This window comes from Prinia subflava, chromosome 6, assembly GCF_021018805.1.
Source record: "Prinia subflava isolate CZ2003 ecotype Zambia chromosome 6, Cam_Psub_1.2, whole genome shotgun sequence".
Lineage (NCBI taxonomy): Eukaryota > Metazoa > Chordata > Aves > Passeriformes > Cisticolidae > Prinia > Prinia subflava.
Genome location: NC_086252.1, coordinates 11,080,534 through 11,098,896, shown reverse-complemented (window position 1 = coordinate 11,098,896; position 18,363 = coordinate 11,080,534). Strand labels below are relative to the sequence as shown.

At 46.6% G+C, this 18,363-nt stretch overlaps 2 protein-coding genes and 1 long non-coding RNA gene across 4 annotated transcripts in view; 2 read left to right on the top strand and 1 right to left on the bottom strand.

Annotated features, from left to right (window-relative positions):
* Positions 1-3,752, top strand: part of LOC134552016 (uncharacterized) — a 4,546-nt gene extending 794 nt beyond the window's left edge. Inside the window, exons 2-3 of the long non-coding RNA XR_010080743.1 lie at positions 1,579-1,744; positions 2,690-3,752. This is a non-coding gene — a long non-coding RNA (uncharacterized LOC134552016). The remainder of the gene's footprint in view (positions 1-1,578; positions 1,745-2,689) is intronic.
* Positions 1-8,286, bottom strand: part of LOC134552014 (MOB-like protein phocein) — a 19,287-nt gene extending 11,001 nt beyond the window's left edge. Inside the window, exons 1-4 of the mRNA XM_063400229.1 lie at positions 8,155-8,286; positions 6,108-6,272; positions 4,793-4,882; positions 3,900-4,256 (exon numbers count right to left, since the gene is read on the bottom strand). Coding sequence (XP_063256299.1) covers positions 4,206-4,256; positions 4,793-4,882; positions 6,108-6,272; positions 8,155-8,157 — 309 coding nt within the window. The 5' untranslated portion in view covers positions 8,158-8,286 and the 3' untranslated portion in view covers positions 3,900-4,205. Of the gene's footprint in view, positions 4,257-4,792; positions 4,883-6,107; positions 6,273-8,154 lie in introns of the transcript that reaches the window.
* On the top strand, positions 8,286-18,363 carry HSPD1 (heat shock protein family D (Hsp60) member 1). 2 transcript variants are annotated; one of them, XM_063400224.1, is made up of 12 exons: positions 8,286-8,427; positions 9,528-9,703; positions 12,494-12,746; positions 13,243-13,325; positions 13,885-13,980; positions 14,285-14,378; positions 14,777-14,945; positions 15,188-15,287; positions 16,152-16,397; positions 16,596-16,770; positions 17,379-17,557; positions 17,647-18,363. In XM_063400224.1, exons 2-12 carry the CDS (start codon positions 9,530-9,532, stop codon positions 17,797-17,799), a joined length of 1,722 nt encoding a protein of 573 aa, XP_063256294.1. In that variant the 5' UTR covers positions 8,286-8,427; positions 9,528-9,529; the 3' UTR covers positions 17,800-18,363. The 2 variants fall into 2 exon arrangements, with proteins under 2 accessions (XP_063256294.1, XP_063256293.1); XM_063400223.1 differs by lacking the exon at positions 8,286-8,427 and adding an exon at positions 8,587-8,745.

The following is an 18,363-nucleotide window of genomic DNA, read 5'->3' as shown; positions in this document are numbered from 1 at the left end:
CAGAAAAAAAAAAGACACTGTTACCCCATAGCTGGCTGATAAATAAATCTTCCTTGCAAGCAAATAAAGTAAAAAATTTTGGAAGACCAGAGTGACTCATACTATTTCTGTAGGACAAGTGAGAAGAAAAAATTTTGAAAGCTGTTCTATTTCTTGAAAATACATGGGAGAAATGAGTACAAAATAAGGAGGGGTGAATCGCTTCTGTCCGTGTGCAAGAACGATGAAGCAGCGAGGTGCCGCTGAGACACCTCCCTCACACGATCCAGGAATAAATGGTTCCCGTTGTGTGATGTTTCCTGCACGGTGGAGAGGGCTGCCCCTGCGGTTGCCCCTACTCCCACCGCATTCCAGGGTGAGTGCTGGGTGTAGCTTCCCCCTTCACTTAATTATTTTGCTGTAAATAACGTGTTAAAACCCCTTCCTTCTACCCAGCGAAAGTTACAATTTGTGAAAAGTTACAGGTTTTGATTTCTAGATCGAAACCACTGAAAAATCTCTAATTAGGCTTTCCCGTCAGAAGGAGAGGTGCGCTTTGAATCCTGCCTTTGCTCGGGCAAGGCCGTGAGCAGGACCCTGCCTCGTTCCGGAGGCTGGAGCCGGGAGCTGGGCCATGTGCGAGGGAGCAGAAATGGGTGACGGGGTCAGCGCCTGCCCCAGCCAACAGCGGCTTCTGCTGCCGGCAGGGGCAGCTCCTCTCACGTTACACTGTAACACGGAGCTTGGCATTCCTGCCTTCAGGCGCCTCAGTTCGGTTTGCAGTAGTTACTTTTTTACTCCTGCCCCAGGGATGTCACCTATTCGGGTGGTGTGGCGAAACTCAGCTTGTGTAAGAAGCCATCAAAAGGTTTAAAATGCTGTGAGAAACTGGTGTGCTGGAATGAGGAGTAGAAATGGCCTATTACCTTTTTAGACCAACTGTCTTCCAACATTATTTTTTCAAATGAGATTGGTATTATCATCAGCCAGTTTGGAAACACAAGCAGTTCAAGCTGCTTGAGTCCTTCAAAATTCAGCAGCTTGTTTGCTTCATTTCTTGTTTGTCTTTTTTCTTTTTTTTTTTCTTCTATCACCATATTCAAGGTTTTGACTGTAAAGCACAGAAAAGTTGAGGACTTAACATTTCCATCTGTCCCTGACTTTCATTTCATGGCCATCTTGTTTTTAACATGGAAACAAATTCTGACTGTGAAGAAATACCTCTCAGAGAAAAATATGTCTCTGTTAGTTCAATCTGAAGATGGTTCATGCATTTGCAGAAAAAAAGGAAAGAAATCTGCCTTGTTTATTAAGATCTTGAATTCTGTAGGGTATCTTGAGTTGCCCCTTGATAATTAACCCTGTATTTCTGGCAGACACTCATTATTTTTATTTCATTAAATTTCAAGCCGGTTTTGAACAAAATCTGAACACCACTAATTACAGTTTTCAGGTTTTCAGCTCATTATCTTATGGTCTTCAACAATGAAAATTTGAATATTTGGCCAAAATCTTATCAACCATTCATGTGCTCTTAGGGACCTGGCTCTCCTTTCTTTATTGGCATATAAATGTTCCATCCTTTTCTTACTGTGGCAGGATAACATAACCAGGGGGAGAAAAGCTTTCTGAAAACACCACAGCTGCTGATAATGGAAGCTACTCTGGAGTGTTAAGAGAAGAAAGTCACAAAAGATGGGGTCCACCTGGTTTCCTTGTGATTCAGACTGAAGAAAGACTGAAGACTATCCCCTCAAAAAAGCAGGTGGGGCCATATGCAACATTTGCACCAACACTGAAGGTTTGAAACCATCTAGAAAACAGTGGAAAGAAGCTGAATTTCCTATAGGAAGAGCACAGTAAAGAAAGAGGGTTTGTGACTGTCCTTCCCTGGAGAACCCGAGGGACAGAGGATTTGGCACAGTCACGCCTGGGGGCAGGAACAGCAGATGGATCACCTTGGCTGTGGGGCAGTTGCCCTGTCCTTGCTTGCAGCGAGAGCCTTGTGGTGCAAGGATGGAATGTTCCTGTCAGTCCAGCAGATGTTCCAGCCTGTCCTCCATTTGGATAGGCCTAGCAATGCTATTTCCCCCCACATCCATAAATTACTGATTCCCATGAAGTGTGACTTCTGTTTTTAATCCCTTACGTAAACTGCAGTAGATACAGCCATGCTAAATACTTTAATAAATAGGCATTTTATCAAGCTGCTGAAAACCTGCTGGCCTGGAGGTGGAGCTGGGGGCAGCCAGGTTGTGTCTGAGGGCTCAGAGTGATCCTATGCAGTTCATATCTTTTTGAGACATTATGGAAAGAAATGCTGGAATTTTAGGCCTGAACATTTCTCTGTTGGCAGTTAATTCCTACTGCATCTTGAGATGGGGTACAGTGTCTCTAAGCAGTTTGTAAATATTTAAAATACCTTCTCCTCTTTGGTATGTGACTGCAGCAGACTGCCTGCCTTATCCTGGGAGATAAAGCCATGCTGGCTGCAGTGCAAGATAATGCTTCCCAGGGAGTTTGTGTTTCATTGCACAATCAATTGTCCTGCAAAGTCCTGGGGTGTGATTAGCTGAGTCTCAGCTTGAAAGTGCCGTGCTGTAGCTACTAAAGTAAAACTGCAATAGGGCAGAGTTCAAGAAGCAGGCCTTTTATACCAAAAAGCCTGTTTTTATTAATTTAGCATCTTCCCTGTCTGTCCATGTTTCAGTGCAAATTTAAGGCCCGGAGCAGTGCCTGGTTTGTCTGCAGTTCCACAGCCAGCAGAGGTAAGCAGCCAAGAGCAACCACCCCACAGCTGAGGGGAGCAAAAGACATTGCAGCCAAGCCTGGCAAGTGCAGCTGCTGCTGGAGTAGCCGGGTGATCGGTGTCTTCCAGGGAAAAACGCGGCTCCAGCTCACCTCTGCGCAGTGCTGCTGATGGGAGGGCTTTGTGCTGGCAGAAATACACTGTGTTTCAAAGTGTGTCAGAGCTGGAGTCCCACATGCAGCCCCAAATGGAGCTCTGGACAGTATTTTGTTACAGTTCTTTACTGTTACCCGTGGAATAGGGGTTATAATGTATCTAGCAGTGCTGAGTGTTTACCAGCGTGAATGGAAGGGGAAAGAGGTGCCGTTTAATTCCAGCCCATGAAGTTCCAGCAGCAGTAAGTCGTGCACTAAGACTACCCCAAAAGCACATCAACACACTGTCTGTTCTAGGCTGCACTTAGATCCCTCTGTGCACCCAGCTTTGAAAGCCTCCTCAGGAACAGAGCAGATCTGGGTACTCCTGCTCCTTCTCAAGGCAAGGGAAGGTGGCCAGAAATACACAAACTTCATTGCTTCAGCCTTACCCAAGTCCATGCCTTGCTATTTAAGAACGGTGTGTTAAGGATAAAGGGAATAGAATTTGTCAAAGCACATGTCCTGAGTTAAGGGAAAGCCCAAGATCTGGGTGAGATTGTGTGATAATCAGTAAAGAAACTTCATTTAAGATCAGCATCAGCTCCACTTCTGCCTGATTAACGGCTGGGGGAGTTCTATTTTCCATTGGCAAAATTCAGTGAGTAATAAGCAAGAATAACCGTTAATTCTTATCTGCTTCATCTGGGAACTGGCTGATTCTGTTCCAGCTAACGCCAAGCTCCTTCCAGCTGCTGGGAACAGGCTGCTCGTGGCAGGGTGGTTTGTGTGCCTCAAGCTTTCAGTGTTTCAGGACCTTCAGAGGGAAGTTAACCCATGCAGTCTCAGGAGCCAAATGTGCAAGGGAGCTAGGTAAAAGTCCTTAGCAAGACTGAATCTGTCTGGTAACCATTTTAAGCTCATTTCATACCAACTTGGAGAAAATAACATCACTACCATTGATTGTTTCAGAGAGCTCATTACACAATGGAGACTCAGTTTCACTGAGCAACAGCAGAAACTGAGACAGAAGCAGAACAGTTTTATAAGTTTATTGTAAAGACCTTTACAATCTCAGTACAGAGATAGGGATATAAAATGATGTTGTTTGGAATAATTAAGGCTGGTTGGTGGTCACCAAATTTCACTGTTCAATGGAACTCAAGCAAGAGCAACCAATTACTGACTGTACATGTTTTTATTTGTGTTCCATCGTTACAGTGAGATCACAAGTTATTTCAAAGACTCAATGCCTGTTTATTATAAAATAAAGGACATTATTTACATGATGAAAGAAAAATCTCAGCATTTTAGTGGAATGGATGACTGATACTGCAACAGGTTTAGTCCAGATATTTCCCAAGAATGTCACCATCTCTAAACAAGTAGTAGTCCTGCAAAAAAATGAAACATCAGCTTGTCATGTAAATCTTTTTCTTGTTTTGCAAATACTGTCTTGTTCTGAGTCAGCATTATTGCAGTCACTAAGTACAAAATCAAAAGCAAGACAACCAAGAAGTCAACACGTAGAGCTAGTCTTGAAAAAATTCTTTTTGTTCCCAAGATACTCGTTGGAGATCTATCAAGTCACTACTTCTAGCAGTGGGAAGTGCAAGAACTGTTAGAAAACAATTCTGCAGGCTTTCCCTGCCAAAAGCAAGGATGCCCCCAGGAATTTCTAAGACGTTTTGGATTCCCTCTAACATGTGCTTGACATATGGAACACTTTGCCCACCCAGCAAAGGTCAGTCAGAGGTTCCCGTGGTTGCTTCCGTTCATGCAGGGACAGAAGTAGCAGAGCCACCAGAAGGTGGCTGGATCCAGCTGCTCCCTTTTTTGAGTGCTGTTCACACCATGAAGTAACCACAGTATTCACCACTGGCGTTTCAGGAACCTTTCTGATTTGCACTCACAGAGTTTGCAAACTTACCTTATCTTCTAGTACGATCTTAGTACCACCATATTCCGGGAGCAAAACCTTTTCACCAACTTTTACACTCACTGGCTGAATCTCGCCATTCTGAAAAAAGAAAAAAAATTGTTACTTTTCCATAATATAAACAGATGTAATACAATTCCTTCAAACTACAATAATCCACGCATGTACAGAAACATTCAGGAAATCACAAATCTGCATTTAGTTTTTGACTGTAATACAAGTGTGAGGTCTTTGCTTGACACACAGAATAGGACTTCACTTAAAGAACCATGAAAGCCCCTTGTGAAATCAAGGGACAAAGTCCATTTCCATATTCTATGGCCAAGATTGATTTCTCCAAGTACCAGTTAAAAAAGTACCTTCCCATTTCTGTAACTTGGATCAACTTGTCACTGTTGCTATCAAATCACTTGTTTAGAAACACCTGATAAAGTGTAATTCAATTTCTGTATTATAAATAAAACATCAACACATTAGTCAAATATTATCACCCTTTCACAATATTAATCTTTAAAAATCAGATCCTGACACAAGCCAGCCTGGGACATATAGAGGGACTCATGGTAAAGAAAGGCCAAGGCAACGTGCCCAAGTTGAAATTTAACCTGTTTTCCAGTGTTGCTACTGACTGAACCCTGCTCTGGAGGGGAACCAGCCCTTCTGATGTGGAAACCCTCAGGCACTGGCATTTTTGTGAACTGTCTTCTATTTCCATATACAAATCCAGTGTACAAAATTAATGTGCAGCTACTCAACACTTTTCCCTTTTGGTTGCTGACTTTCTTTAGTCCAATAAGCCCAGTCCTTATGGACAGTGATATTTTGCACAGCACAAGACAATCAATGCCACATTCAGGGGTCCCACCCCGCTCACAAGTCACAGACATCTGGGCAAGTAAAAATTGTAACAAACAAGTCTGTTAGTCCCTCAAGGCTTTGGCTGAGAAGTGATGAAACAAGGTATGACACAAACACTGTCTACATATTTAAAATGAACAAACACCACCAACACCTCCCCCCAAATCCCCACACCACCAAACAAGCAAACAAACCCCACAAAAACCAAACAAAAGAAACCCCACTCCATTTTACAGATGATGAAAGGAATGCTGGAATTCATTTCAGGACAACTTGAGATTTCTACCTGCTTTTTGAATCTCCACTTCAAATTTCAGCCATCACAGATGCCCATTTCTGTCAGCTATGACCACTCTTGCCCTGTAACTGTCCCACTCTTATGGCAATATTCCAGCTACCACCACACCAGTACTGATTCTACCCACATGGAACGCTTCAGGGTAATCACCTTTCCTCTGGCTCCAGATCCAACTGCTACTACTGTTGCTTGTAGCACCTTCCCTTGGGATTTTTCTGGTATCATGATTCCTCCTTTGGTTACTGTCTCAGCTGCACATCGCTCAACCAGTACGCGATCAAAGAGGGGAAGAAATTTCCTAAATGCTTTTCCTGCCTGTGGAAGCAATTGTACATTGAAACACGAGAGCCATTACAACAAAAACTGCAATTAAAAGGAGTTCTAAAAACCCCAACACATCATGATTTCTCCTTTGAGAGAGATGAATAGTATAACACAACTGCTGAGCACTTATTTAATAGCAGCAAACACACACCACCTCTGATTGCATCAGAAGCTCCTGAAGGCACAGGCAGATGCTGGGCGATCCTGCCAGTTCAGCCACAGGAAGATGCACTCCAGCTGGGAATAAACCACCACTGATGGAGCACACTCCTCTGTCTGGAAAGGCCTCCAGGCTTTTAACACCAAACCCTTTAGTCGCTGTAGCTTGGTGAGCATAATTATTGATTATCTGAACTGTATTTCTCCAGTTCACGACCAGGTCTAATGACAGATTAAGAACTCCCTGGGACAGCTGCATTTGTACTTGGGAGGAGTTTACATTAAAGAAGCACAAGTCTAGCCAGGTGTCAGTCTTTCTCAGGTGCTTTCAAGCACTACCCTTTCACAAAAAAATAGGTGACACTCTGCAGCCTGAGCCACAGTGCTGTAACTCATACCAACTTCTACAAATAGACTCAGAAAAAAATAAATGAAACTTTACGTCAAGCCCCTGAAAATAAGAAGGTAGGCAGCCTTCTAGCTCAACTGCTTTGGTACCTCCTTCTGCTTCAGCAGAGTCAAGGGCAAGGGGTTTTGTTAAGTGGTTGGGTTTTTCCTTCACATTTGGTTTAGGTTTGGGGGTTTTTTTTGCAACTACTTACTGCTACCTGTCTGCATTTCAGAACTGGCAGTCTAATTCCCACAGGGCAGTTAAACGCAAGCACGTGCATTTATCCCAACACGCGGGGGTCAGGAAGAAGGAACTTGATGTGGTTTAGAAAGATATGGCAGCTTGCCAAGTCACATGGAGATAGTGCTCCACTGGACAGGTACCGAGCCCAGCTCAGAGAAAGAGCCAGAAAGGGCTGGCACCCGTGTGCCCTTCGCTGGCACTCATCGGTAGCCACACACACTTGGGAAGCAGCACAGCCGAAGTCACAGGCAGAGCACGAACAAAAGGCAGCACACGGAAGATGCCGTGTTCGACTGCTGTCAGCAGCTCAGGGATGAAAGATAACCAAGGGAAAAGGCTGCCAGTTCTGCACGTTTTCATTCTGTGGAGATAACATCGCTGACCCTTTTTTTAAAATAGCCGTTCTACGTTTACCAGGAATAAAGCTGCTAGGCTTATAACCACGAACATTTTACACTAAGTTTTAATTCTTCACGTTATTATTATCATATGAATCAAGTATCACTGCAAAAACAAGCGTAACTCAATCAAACTCCCCTTCTTCTCTATACAAAAAATTACAAAACTTTTAGAAGGCGCGTTCCAGAGCGCGGCATAGATCCTTCCTCTCTCCGCAGAGCCCCGCCGCGGCCTGTGCGGCCCTGCCCTGCAGCGCTGCCGCCACGGGGCTGCTCCCGTTACTGCGGCGGGGAGGATCCCTGGGCTCGAGTGTCCGGGCAGCCAAAAGCAGCAGCCCCCGCGAACCTCCCGCCGCGCCCTGCCCGTAGCCCCCGCGCCTGCCGGGGGAGTCCCCTGTGCCCCACGGACTGCGTGACCTTGCGGCGCTGCCACCCCCCGCCTGCGCCTTCCCCCGTCCCTCCCGCGCCCCAGCGCTGCCCGCGGGCACGGCGGGCACGGAGCACACCCATGCGCGGCTGCCCGGGGCCCGGCAGCGACACAACCACGGGGAGAAGCGGGGGCGCCGCCGGGCTCTGCGGGGTGTCCACCCCGCGGCGCCGGGCACGTTGGGCACGCTGGGCGCGGCAGCCCGGGGCCGCAGGAGCGACGGGGAGATGGCGCGGCGGCGGCCCCGGCACTCACCATGATGCTCCCGCGCCGCCCGCACCGAGTGACCGCGCCGCCGCCAGCACACACGTGAGGAAGGTCACGGCGTGCGCAAGCGCCACCGGCGCCCCGCCCCGGGGCGGAGCACACCCCACCCCCTCCCCTGGCCCCGGGCGCCGTTAACGCCGCCGGTTTTTTTCGACCGCCGCGGCTTCGTGCCGGTCCCGGGAACGGCTGCGCCCCGGCGGCACCGCGGACTCGCCGCACAGCGCCCGCGGCGTCCCGGGCCGGGTCCTGCACGGAAGTGAGGTCAGCTCACCCCTGACCCGCGGCGAGCATGAGCGTTCCAGAAGGTTCTGGAATCGGCGGGCCCTGGAACATGAATGGTTCATGCTGCGGCCCAGGGCGCATGCGCAGTTTATGCCCGCGGCCCAGCGCGGCAGGCGGGCAGTGGGCGGGCGCGGGGGCCATGCTGGTTCCGGGGCCGGGCGGCCGGAGCCGCACATGGGCCGGCGGCGGCGCGGGGGCGGGGCCGAGGCGGTGAGTGCCGAGCGCCGCCCGCCGCCGCCGCGCCAGACGTGCCCCGCGAGTCCGCAGAGCCGCGGTGCTGCTCCCGCGCTGCCGCAGGTGAGCGGGAACGCGGCCGGGCGCCGGACCCGCGCCGCTCTGCCGGGCCTGGGGAGGGCACGGCGGCCCTGCCCCTGTGGCCGCGGTTACGGCGGGGGCCGCGCGCCGGGAGCGGCCGGGCCCGAGCGGCGGGAGCGGGACGGCCGCGCTGCAGGCGGTGCGCGCGGGTGGCGGGAGCGGGGCCCGCGCCTTCTGCGGGGCGCTGCTGGCGCGGCGGGCCCGGCGGGCGGGCGGCGGCGGGGGGCGGGCGGCGCTGACCTTGCTGCGCGTGTCCTGTGCAGCGGCCATGTGGCCGCGGGGCCCTGCCCGGCGTGGGGGCTCCGGCGGCTCCGGGGTGGCGGCCGCGGCCTTGCCTCTCTTCTCTCTGTCCTTGATGGCGTTCGGGCGTGTGGGAACATTACCCGAGCTCCCCTCGTGACGGCCCCGCTGCTGCAGCCGCGGGCGGGCGCGGCCCCCGCGCTGAGCACATGGAGCCGCGGGCGCTCGGCGGTGCCCTCGCCGTGTCCTGCCCGGCTCCGGGGAGGGCTCGGCGGGAGGAGCGCGGGGGTGCTGCAGGCCGCGCAGGGAGGAGCTGCTGCTGCGCGGGTCTCGGCGTGCGGATCGGGGATACCCCGCGCCGGTACCTGCAGTTGCTTGTGTGTCTCGATTTCAGCCAGTCGAAAAATTCAAAATTCTTCATGGCTGCTTTACTTCCTGAATCTGTTCCCCCTCTTTTCCTGTAGAAGAAGTCCTGCAAAGCCATAATGCTTCTGTTTTTCTCTACGTTTCTTTTAATATTTCAGACATGCTCCGTTTACCTACAGTACTCCGTCAGATAAGACCAGTGTCCAGAGCCCTCGCCCCCCACCTAACACGAGCCTATGCAAAAGATGTGAAGTTCGGAGCAGACGCGAGAGCTCTGATGCTACAAGGAGTAGATCTTTTAGCAGATGCTGTAGCTGTCACCATGGGGCCAAAGGTAAGGGAAGATTTGGCCTTGATGTTAGCACAGACCTGGCTGAAAATACTGTAACGGAGAACAGTTGTTGGGTTTCTCTCGGTGAAGCTGCACGATTGAATTTGCAGAAGTGCAACGGGAAGGGGTAGGGGCATGGACGGGGCTCCTGCAGGCAGCTGCAGTCTCCTGTTGGTCACTAAAAGTGGGACAGTAGTGCATGTGCTTTTTGTAGTAACAAAGTAAAATTACTTGGATTCCTGTGAAAGGTACAGTATATTCGCTTGAGCAGTTGGAAGGTTGAGATGTGCATAATGTTAACAGCTCAGTTGATAACTTGTAACAGTGCAATAGATAATGTAACTGTGTGTGGCATGGGGTAGGTTAATTAGCATGTGGGTGGCTTGGTTGGGATTTTTTAGTGGTTTGTTAATTATCTTTTTACAAGTTACAGTTTTGTATCAGTTTACCTTTTAATATTACAAGATTTTTAAAACGTCCAGAGTGTAATGTTGAGTTTTCAATTGGTTAGTTTTAATTGGTGAATGTTACCAGCCTAAGTTAAATTTCATGGTAGTTCATTTTTGTCACCCTATATTCTGTGCTGTAAGGGAGATCTGTCTCTCTTGGAAAACCAGTTGTGGTATTCTGCACAGTCATGCCATGTGCAGTAGGGCTTGAAATGAGATTCCTCTTTTTGAGGAAGAGACACTGATTTTCATGGGGCTCATCTGATCCCTGTAATGGCATGTGCATGATAGTTCTTCTGAGGGCTGCTTGGTCTCTGTAACATTATTTCATGTATTTCCTGCACAGTTTTAGTGCTCTGTCAGCTTTATTCAAAGGCAAAAACGCCACAAAGCTGAGCACATGAAGGTTAAGGAACAATTATGTCAGCAAGCTGTGGCTGCTTCCATAAAGGAACAAAGTTTAAGTGTAGTTGGTTAATTTAACTCTCACTTTTTGGATCAGGCTACTTTGTGAATGCCGAAGCATAGTTGTGATCCACTGGCTAAAGGACAGTTGCTGATGCAACTTCATGTAACCTTAGGGGATTTTTGTTTGTTATGCTATTCTCCGTGTATTTGTAAAAATGGAGGAGTTGTACTGCAGTGCCTGATTCTGCCTCTGGCGTTTTAAGAAACATCACTTTGGTGAGGAAACTTCTTTTGGCACTGTCCTACATGTTAAGGAAGCCAGTTTGCAGTCTCACACAATCTTTAGGGACTGCTCCAGTGTGTCAAACAGAACTGGTTTGTGTGGGAGCTCAGATTCTTAATATGCAGGACCATTCTAAATGCCTGTGCAGTTACTGGTGGGGTTTGTTCTGTTCTTCAGGAACACAGACAGGTGTTTCTGCTGAGAGCAAGCCCTTCATGTGATTTGTAATTTGGGTTTTGTTGTGCACCTCTTCTCAGAGCTGCAAACCAAACATTTGGAATAAGGCCACATCAAAATACAAAATAAAATTAAGCAAACTAGGAGATACTACATGAGAAATATATTCCTCCAGAGAGGATTTTTCTTATTCTTGAATCACTTTTATATGTAGAAGTGCAGGTCCAATAAGTAGTAGGGAATACATTATTTTGGCCCAACTGTTCCGTGGCACAGAGGTAAATTTCTGTGAGCTTTTCCCCAAGTTCAGCCTGAGTAACTGAAGCAGAACTTCCCTGTAGCTGCCGGGGTGGTTGTGCTTCAGGGGCAGTGTGGCCTCGTGCCTGGCAGGCAGCCAGAGCGGGTTCAGTCACTGAGGCAGAAGTGTGTGGGCTCTGGGCAGGGAGGGGCCCAGGGCACCACAGCGCTGGGAGCTGCATGGGAATCCTTGCCTGGCACGGGATCCCCGCCCTGGGCTGGAGTGTCTGGCAGGAGCAGCAGGGTCAGCTCCCAGCAGGGCCCGGCGCACCAGTGAGGGCACCTGTGCAGGGCGGCGGGGAGAGGCAGTGCTGAGGTGGGGCAGGTGCTCTCCCTTCCCTCTTCCAGCAGCTCCAGTGGTCAGCGTGGAGGAGTTTCAGTGCAGCAGTAGACCAGAGATGGCTCCTTGAGTTTCTGCTGCCTCCAGCTCAAACTGGAACACGATTGCCTGGGGCAGCAATTGGCTATTGAAGTCATCTGTGAACAAGCAGTGTCCTTGTGCAGGTGCATTTCCCTTGTGGTCCCGTATGGTTCATGGTTTCCCATGTTAGCTGTGTCTGTTGGATAGAATAGTCTAGCCTTTCAGTTCGATCCAAGTGTGAAATAAGATGAGAAAATCTCAGTAACTTGCAGTGTTTGAGAAATCATTGTAACACATGAACACAAATTTGAAGTATTCTCATGTTTTTTTGCTAATCACTGTTGAGGTTTGCAAGTCTGCTTTTTTATCTTCCCAGCACATGGAACAAGTTGAGCTTTGTTTTACTTGGTTTTCAATCACAGAGAATGTTTACTGTGGTCTGATAAAAAAAATCTAGAAATTTGGTTCTCTGAGTTGCTGTATTTTAATTTGGGGTAAAAGTTTAGCATTAGAGGGAATCGCTTCAGTTTTTTTCTCTAAGGTCAGTCTTACTTAATTGCAGACTGTGGTATTAAGCATTATGGCTGAAGAATGGAGCCTCATTCTGTGAAAGCATAAAGCCTTTGAGCCATTTTTCTGGTTTTGGAGAACTTTGGTATTAAAGTATGTACTTGAAAAGTCCCAGCTGAGTGCCCTGTGTAAGGTGTTCAGCTGTGGCTGTTCACAATTTTCAGCTGAGCTCTTAGGAGTAACATGCTGTGGGTTGGCTTTAAATTGGATTTAAATGTGGATTTAAAATTTGTTGTTTGTCCCCCTAGGGAAGAACAGTTATTATTGAACAAAGCTGGGGAAGCCCCAAAGTGACAAAGGATGGTGTGACAGTAGCAAAGGCAATTGACTTGAAAGACAAATACAAAAACATTGGAGCCAAGTTAGTTCAGGACGTTGCCAACAATACCAATGAAGAAGCAGGAGATGGTACCACGACAGCAACAGTCCTGGCACGTGCTATTGCCAAGGAAGGCTTTGACAAGATCAGCAAAGGAGCCAATCCAGTAGAAATCAGGAGGGGTAACTTTCGTCTGTTTTAATATTTGATTGCTGTCTTTTATTTTTCATATCCTAAATTTGATTTGCTTTCTGTTTGAAGAGCCATCATAAACTGTTATGTGATGATTAGAGAACCCAATTGTTTTTCTTATACAGCGGACTCTCAACAATCATTAATTTTTCAAATCATGTTACTATCTTACATTCAGTCAACTTATTTAATCTGTTGTAAGTGAAAAGCCATTTCTGTATTTAATTCATAAAACAGCCATGTAAACAAATCTGTGGCAAATTTTGATCATGGCAGTATCTCACCAATTTCAAAAACCCTATCACTACGTATATAAAAGAGAGTATGGAACAAGAACTGTTTGGTTTTGAACATGCAAACAATGCATTTTTGCATTGTGGACTTTTGTTTGAAAGGAAACCTGTTGTGGTGGGTGGGTGCTTGGTTTGTGTTTTCTGTGCTCTGTACCTTGTTTCATTTGCTCACAAGTGCTCTGTTCATCTCCAGGGGTAATGCTGGCAGTGGATGCCGTCATAGCTGAACTGAAGAAGCTGTCAAAACCTGTTACAACTCCAGAAGAAATTGCACAGGTAAGAAAAAACACGATAAAATGTAACCCAAATTTAGGCAGCTGTTTCTCAGGAAAAGTTTTATGAGGTCAGGTTTAATGAAGTTAGGTTGTGTACATCTGACACTGGGTACTTTTCTTTGTACCGCAGAAATAGTCTTCAATTGCACTGCTAGAAGCTAGTTCAGAAGTGGGCAGATCTTCTTCATCTTAAAGTTTTGATTCCGAAGTGTGGCTTTAAAACATAAATGTGTGTGCTTGGGAAGGATTGATGGGTGCAAAGTTCTGTTGTGAATGGAAGTGATGGCAGAGTTCTGAGGGTGTGGGAGATCAGGTTCAGGTGTGTTGGTGTTCCTGGGTTATTTGTCCGTGCCTGGAGATGGCCTGGGTATGAGCCCCTGGCAGGGAATCCGGCTCTGTGCTGCAGCTGCCCAAGAGCCCGAGCCCTTCTAACAGTTCCTGGCTCCTGCTGTGAGTGTGCTGCAGTCAGCTGCCCTGCCTGGTCAGAAATGGGAGTTTTGCAAAGGTTACTCCGATGCACCTTGCATTGGGAATTGAGACTAAAGGTCTTACTCTTTCAGGTTGCCACAATATCAGCAAATGGAGATCAGGAAATCGGCAATATAATCTCCGATGCAATGAAGAAAGTTGGACGAAAGGGTGTGATCACTGTCAAGGTAAGAACTGGCCAACTACAGAGTGCCAAGTGACTCTTCTCCTGTTAGGGCTGGCTTTTGTCACATGTGATGCTGTTGCTGCAGCTCACATTCCATAATTCCCATCATCATTCCTCCCCAGCACCTTGAGATCAGAGTTTGATCACTGTTCTCTCTTACATTCTTTTTGTTTTGGAGAGAAGCACATGAAACTGATGTGGGATCCAGAGCTTTTCAATCTGTTGTGCATAATATGCTAAAACTGTACTTGTGCTTTTGGTAGCAAAAGGGAGATTTTAATGCAGACTTTCTTGCCTCTAAACAGGATGGAAAAACTCTGAACGATGAACTGGAAATCATTGAGGGTATGAAATTCGACAGAGGCTACATTTCTCCATATTTTATTAACACAACTAAGGGTGAGTTAAACCTTACAGTGTCATGTCAAACACCTTACAGTGGCTCGTGTCAGTCAGAAATCATGGTGCCTGTTAAAGGCTTTACAGCCCCTTATGCTGTGCACCACAGCAAATAGAGCAGGGGGTCCTTCCCCATCAGAACACTTGACTTAGTAAAAGCTTGGAGTTTTGGAGCTTATTTTTTCTTCTCTGCAAAGTGTTCTGTGAACATCAGGCTGGCCTTGCAACACAGCAGAACAGTGCAGAATAGAGAGTGGAGTCTTAGAGAAAACAAGTTGTCTCTTTTTTAATGCAGTTGGAAAGTGCAACTATTGCTCCAAAGCAGCTGCTTAAGTTAAAAGAATGCTTGATATGTTTTTGTAATGGAATTGTTCAGATCATGCATTTTGTTTCTGCAGGGCAGAAATGTGAATTCCAGGATGCTTACGTTTTAATCAGTGAAAAGAAAATTTCTAGTGTACAGTCCATAGTTCCAGCTCTTGAAATTGCCAATGCCAACCGCAAACCTTTGGTCATCATTGCTGAAGATGTTGATGGAGAAGCCCTCAGCACTCTAGTCTTGAACAGGTGAAGCTTAAAATCCACTTTTTTCTGTTGTATGAAGGCTGTTCTCTTACCTGTGCCAAAGAAACAGCAGCTTCTGTTTCACCGTGCTTTGTATCAAATCAGAACTTCAGTTGTGTCCTAACTACCTTTTTGAGAAAAGCCACCTCAGTTCATGATGGTTTCTTCGTTTGCTTGACTGTTAAAGCTGCACTGAAATAATTTGGCTTAGTAATTACACTCATTCTCTGAATTTTTCTCTTTAGACTGAAGGTTGGCCTTCAGGTTGTTGCTGTAAAAGCACCAGGTTTTGGTGACAACAGGAAAAACCAACTTAAGGACATGGCGATTGCTACTGGTGGTGCTGTAAGTAATGATGTTTTTAGTGGCTTTTTGCTCCAAGGAGTGTTAATGCTTTTTAAGGGGGAAAATAATGTGCATTTTTAGGTCCTTGGCTTGTCTTTGCTAGGTTGCAGGTTGTGTTCTTTCAAAAATGTAACAGGATCTGGTGTGTGAATCTTCCTGGTTTTTTTAAATGCAGACAGTGATAATTGCAGTGTAATTCTGGCCAACCATAAATGATATTTCCTTGTAACTGGCTGAAGTCACATGTGATTTCCTTGCAGGATTTAGGTTTTTAGGGGGAAGGAGGAACTCCAAGGCAATTTCTTAGAAATAGCAAAGCTTTCTTGCTGCCTTATAAAACTAATTGTTTCACAGTTGCCTGCACTCAGATGTGGCATATATAATTATTTTAAAAGTTTGCAATGGACTGAATGATTTTCTTAGTACTGAATTTTTGCATATAGTTAATGCACTGATTAATGTCCCTTTGTGCTGCCCTATGTTTAATGTGCACTTCAAAATCATAGCATAATATGGGGACCCAGAGAAGGCTGTTGAAATAAAAAATCATGTTTAAGCTAATGGCAGCACAATGTAACAAATCAGCAAACTGTTCTAAAGTCAGTGAGGTGTAACTCAGTCTGTAACTTTTCAAAATACAGGGAGATGACCGGTGACAGAACCCAAAGAAACACTATGAAGCTGAAATATCAGGGGAGATACAGGTTGGGTATCAGGAAGAGGTTCTTCACCCAGAGGGTGGAACTGCACTAATGTGGTTATTTTACACCACCAGCCTGCTGTATGCGTTCATGTGCCTATAGATAAAAGAAGCAACATTATGGGGAACCTGTGAATTCCAGCTTTTCGCATCATTTCTTTCAGGTGTTTGGAGAAGAGGGTTTGAACCTAAATGTGGAAGATATTCAGCCTCATGACTTTGGTAAAGTTGGAGAGGTCATTGTGACAAAAGATGACACCATGCTCCTTAAGGGGAAGGGTGAAAAGACTCAGATTGAAAAACGCATTCAAGAAATAATCGAGCAGCTAGAGGTTACCACCAGTGAATATGAAAAAGAGAAACTGAATGAGCGATTGGCCAAACTCTCTGATGGAGTAGCAGTATTGAAGGTATTAAGAACTTGCTGAAATGATGAACTAAAGCTTAGGCTCCTTGAGTGCAGAGGTGCAGAAGAAGACTGCCAGTATGGGAGAGGGTGGGTTGGCTTTCTGGCACTTGCTGGGCATTGGCTGTGTAATGTGGCGGTAGCAGCGCTGTCCCGCCTGGGCTCCCCGTGCGGCCCCTGACGTGTGGCTTGCTGCTGGCAGGTGGGTGGCACGAGCGACGTCGAGGTGAACGAGAAGAAGGACAGGGTCACCGACGCCCTGAACGCCACCCGTGCGGCCGTGGAGGAGGGCATCGTCCCGGGTGGTGGCTGTGCACTGCTGCGCTGCATCCCAGCCTTAGATGCCTTAAGCCCAGCCAACGAGGATCAGAAAATTGGTAAGCAAAGGACTTGCAGATGTGTGTGGCAGTGATACAAGCAGCCTTTCTCCTGTCCTGAGGCTTTATCAGAAATGCAGATAGCTCTCAGTGAGTTTTTAGTTGCTTGATCTCAGGAACCTCATGTTTCTTTGGTGTGGCAGTCTCTGCTTTTGAGTGGGAAGGAACTTTTTCACTGTATTGCTGGTGGACTGTGGTAGACCCAGTAGCAGTAAAGCAGCAGTATCCTAGCAGAGTGGCAGACACTTTGAGTTGGGAGCTGGATCTTAAAGTCATCACAGACAGACAAAATTTAATAATGCTCAAGAGACTGTGTGGCAAATCAAATGGAAAAAGGCTTTGTGTCATGTTACACATAAAATTTAAAGACCAATAATACTCTTTTATACTTTTTGTAGAAATAAAATGGAAATTTGCATGAATATCCTGCAGGGATTTCATTTGTTGGCAAGTGTCAAGTAGCAGAGAACTTTCCTCCTGAAACTGATAAAAATAGCTTCATGTTGATTGGAGGGTTTTCTCTTTGTATCAATCTCCAGCACACGGGCATTTCTTGGCAGCGAGAGTGGTGTTTGTACACAGAGCTCCAACTATCCTGTTTCTTGCAGGCATTGAAATAATCAAGAGAACACTGAGAATCCCAGCAATGACTATTGCCAAAAATGCTGGTGTTGAAGGATCATTGATAGTTGAAAAAATCCTGCAGAGCCCATCAGAAGTTGGCTACGATGCAATGCTCGGGGACTTCGTGAATATGGTAGAAAAAGGAATCATAGACCCAACAAAGGTAACCTAAAGATCTGAATTCTCAGCTTTGCTTCCTCCCACCTCCTGCAATGGTCAGCAGGTTCTAAGTTGTTTCTTGCCTGTTTTTAGGTTGTGAGAACTGCTCTGATGGACGCCGCAGGTGTTGCGTCTCTCCTCTCAACAGCAGAAGCAGTGGTGACTGAAATTCCTAAAGAAGAAAAGGAGCCGGCAATGGGAGGAATGGGTGGGATGGGCGGAGGAATGGGAGGTGGCATGTTCTAATTCCAGGGGTAGGGATGGATCATGAGCTGTGCTGTTGAAGACTGACAGTTCTGACTTCAAAAACTTGAGCTATCAGTGTGAGAGGATGGATAGTGACTGAAGTGAGGCTGGTGTTGAAAAGAATCACTGTAACCATCAGTTACCGGATTTCATTTAACACACGTGTAATTGTTTACAGTCATTGTCCATGCCTACAGATAATTTATTTTGTATTTTTTGAATAAAGACATTTGTACATTCCTGATAACTGGGTGCAAGATCCATCTACCAAGGTCCTGATTTGAACTTAATTAAGGCACTAGATATTCTATTTCAGAATTTCTTGGTGCTTGCCAGTACTAGGAAGAACTTGGAAGCCACTGTGCATGAGACTAGACAATTGTGTACAAAGTAGGCAAATAGTTATGTGACCTTTATGTAATAAACAGCTCAAAAGTTACAAAATGTATCACCTTCTTCATCTGCACACAAAGCCATAGTTACGGGAGAGCCTGGACAGCCTGCTGTTGCTTCTGAGATGTAGTAGAAATTGACACTTATGCTTGAAAAAATGACAGGGCATTT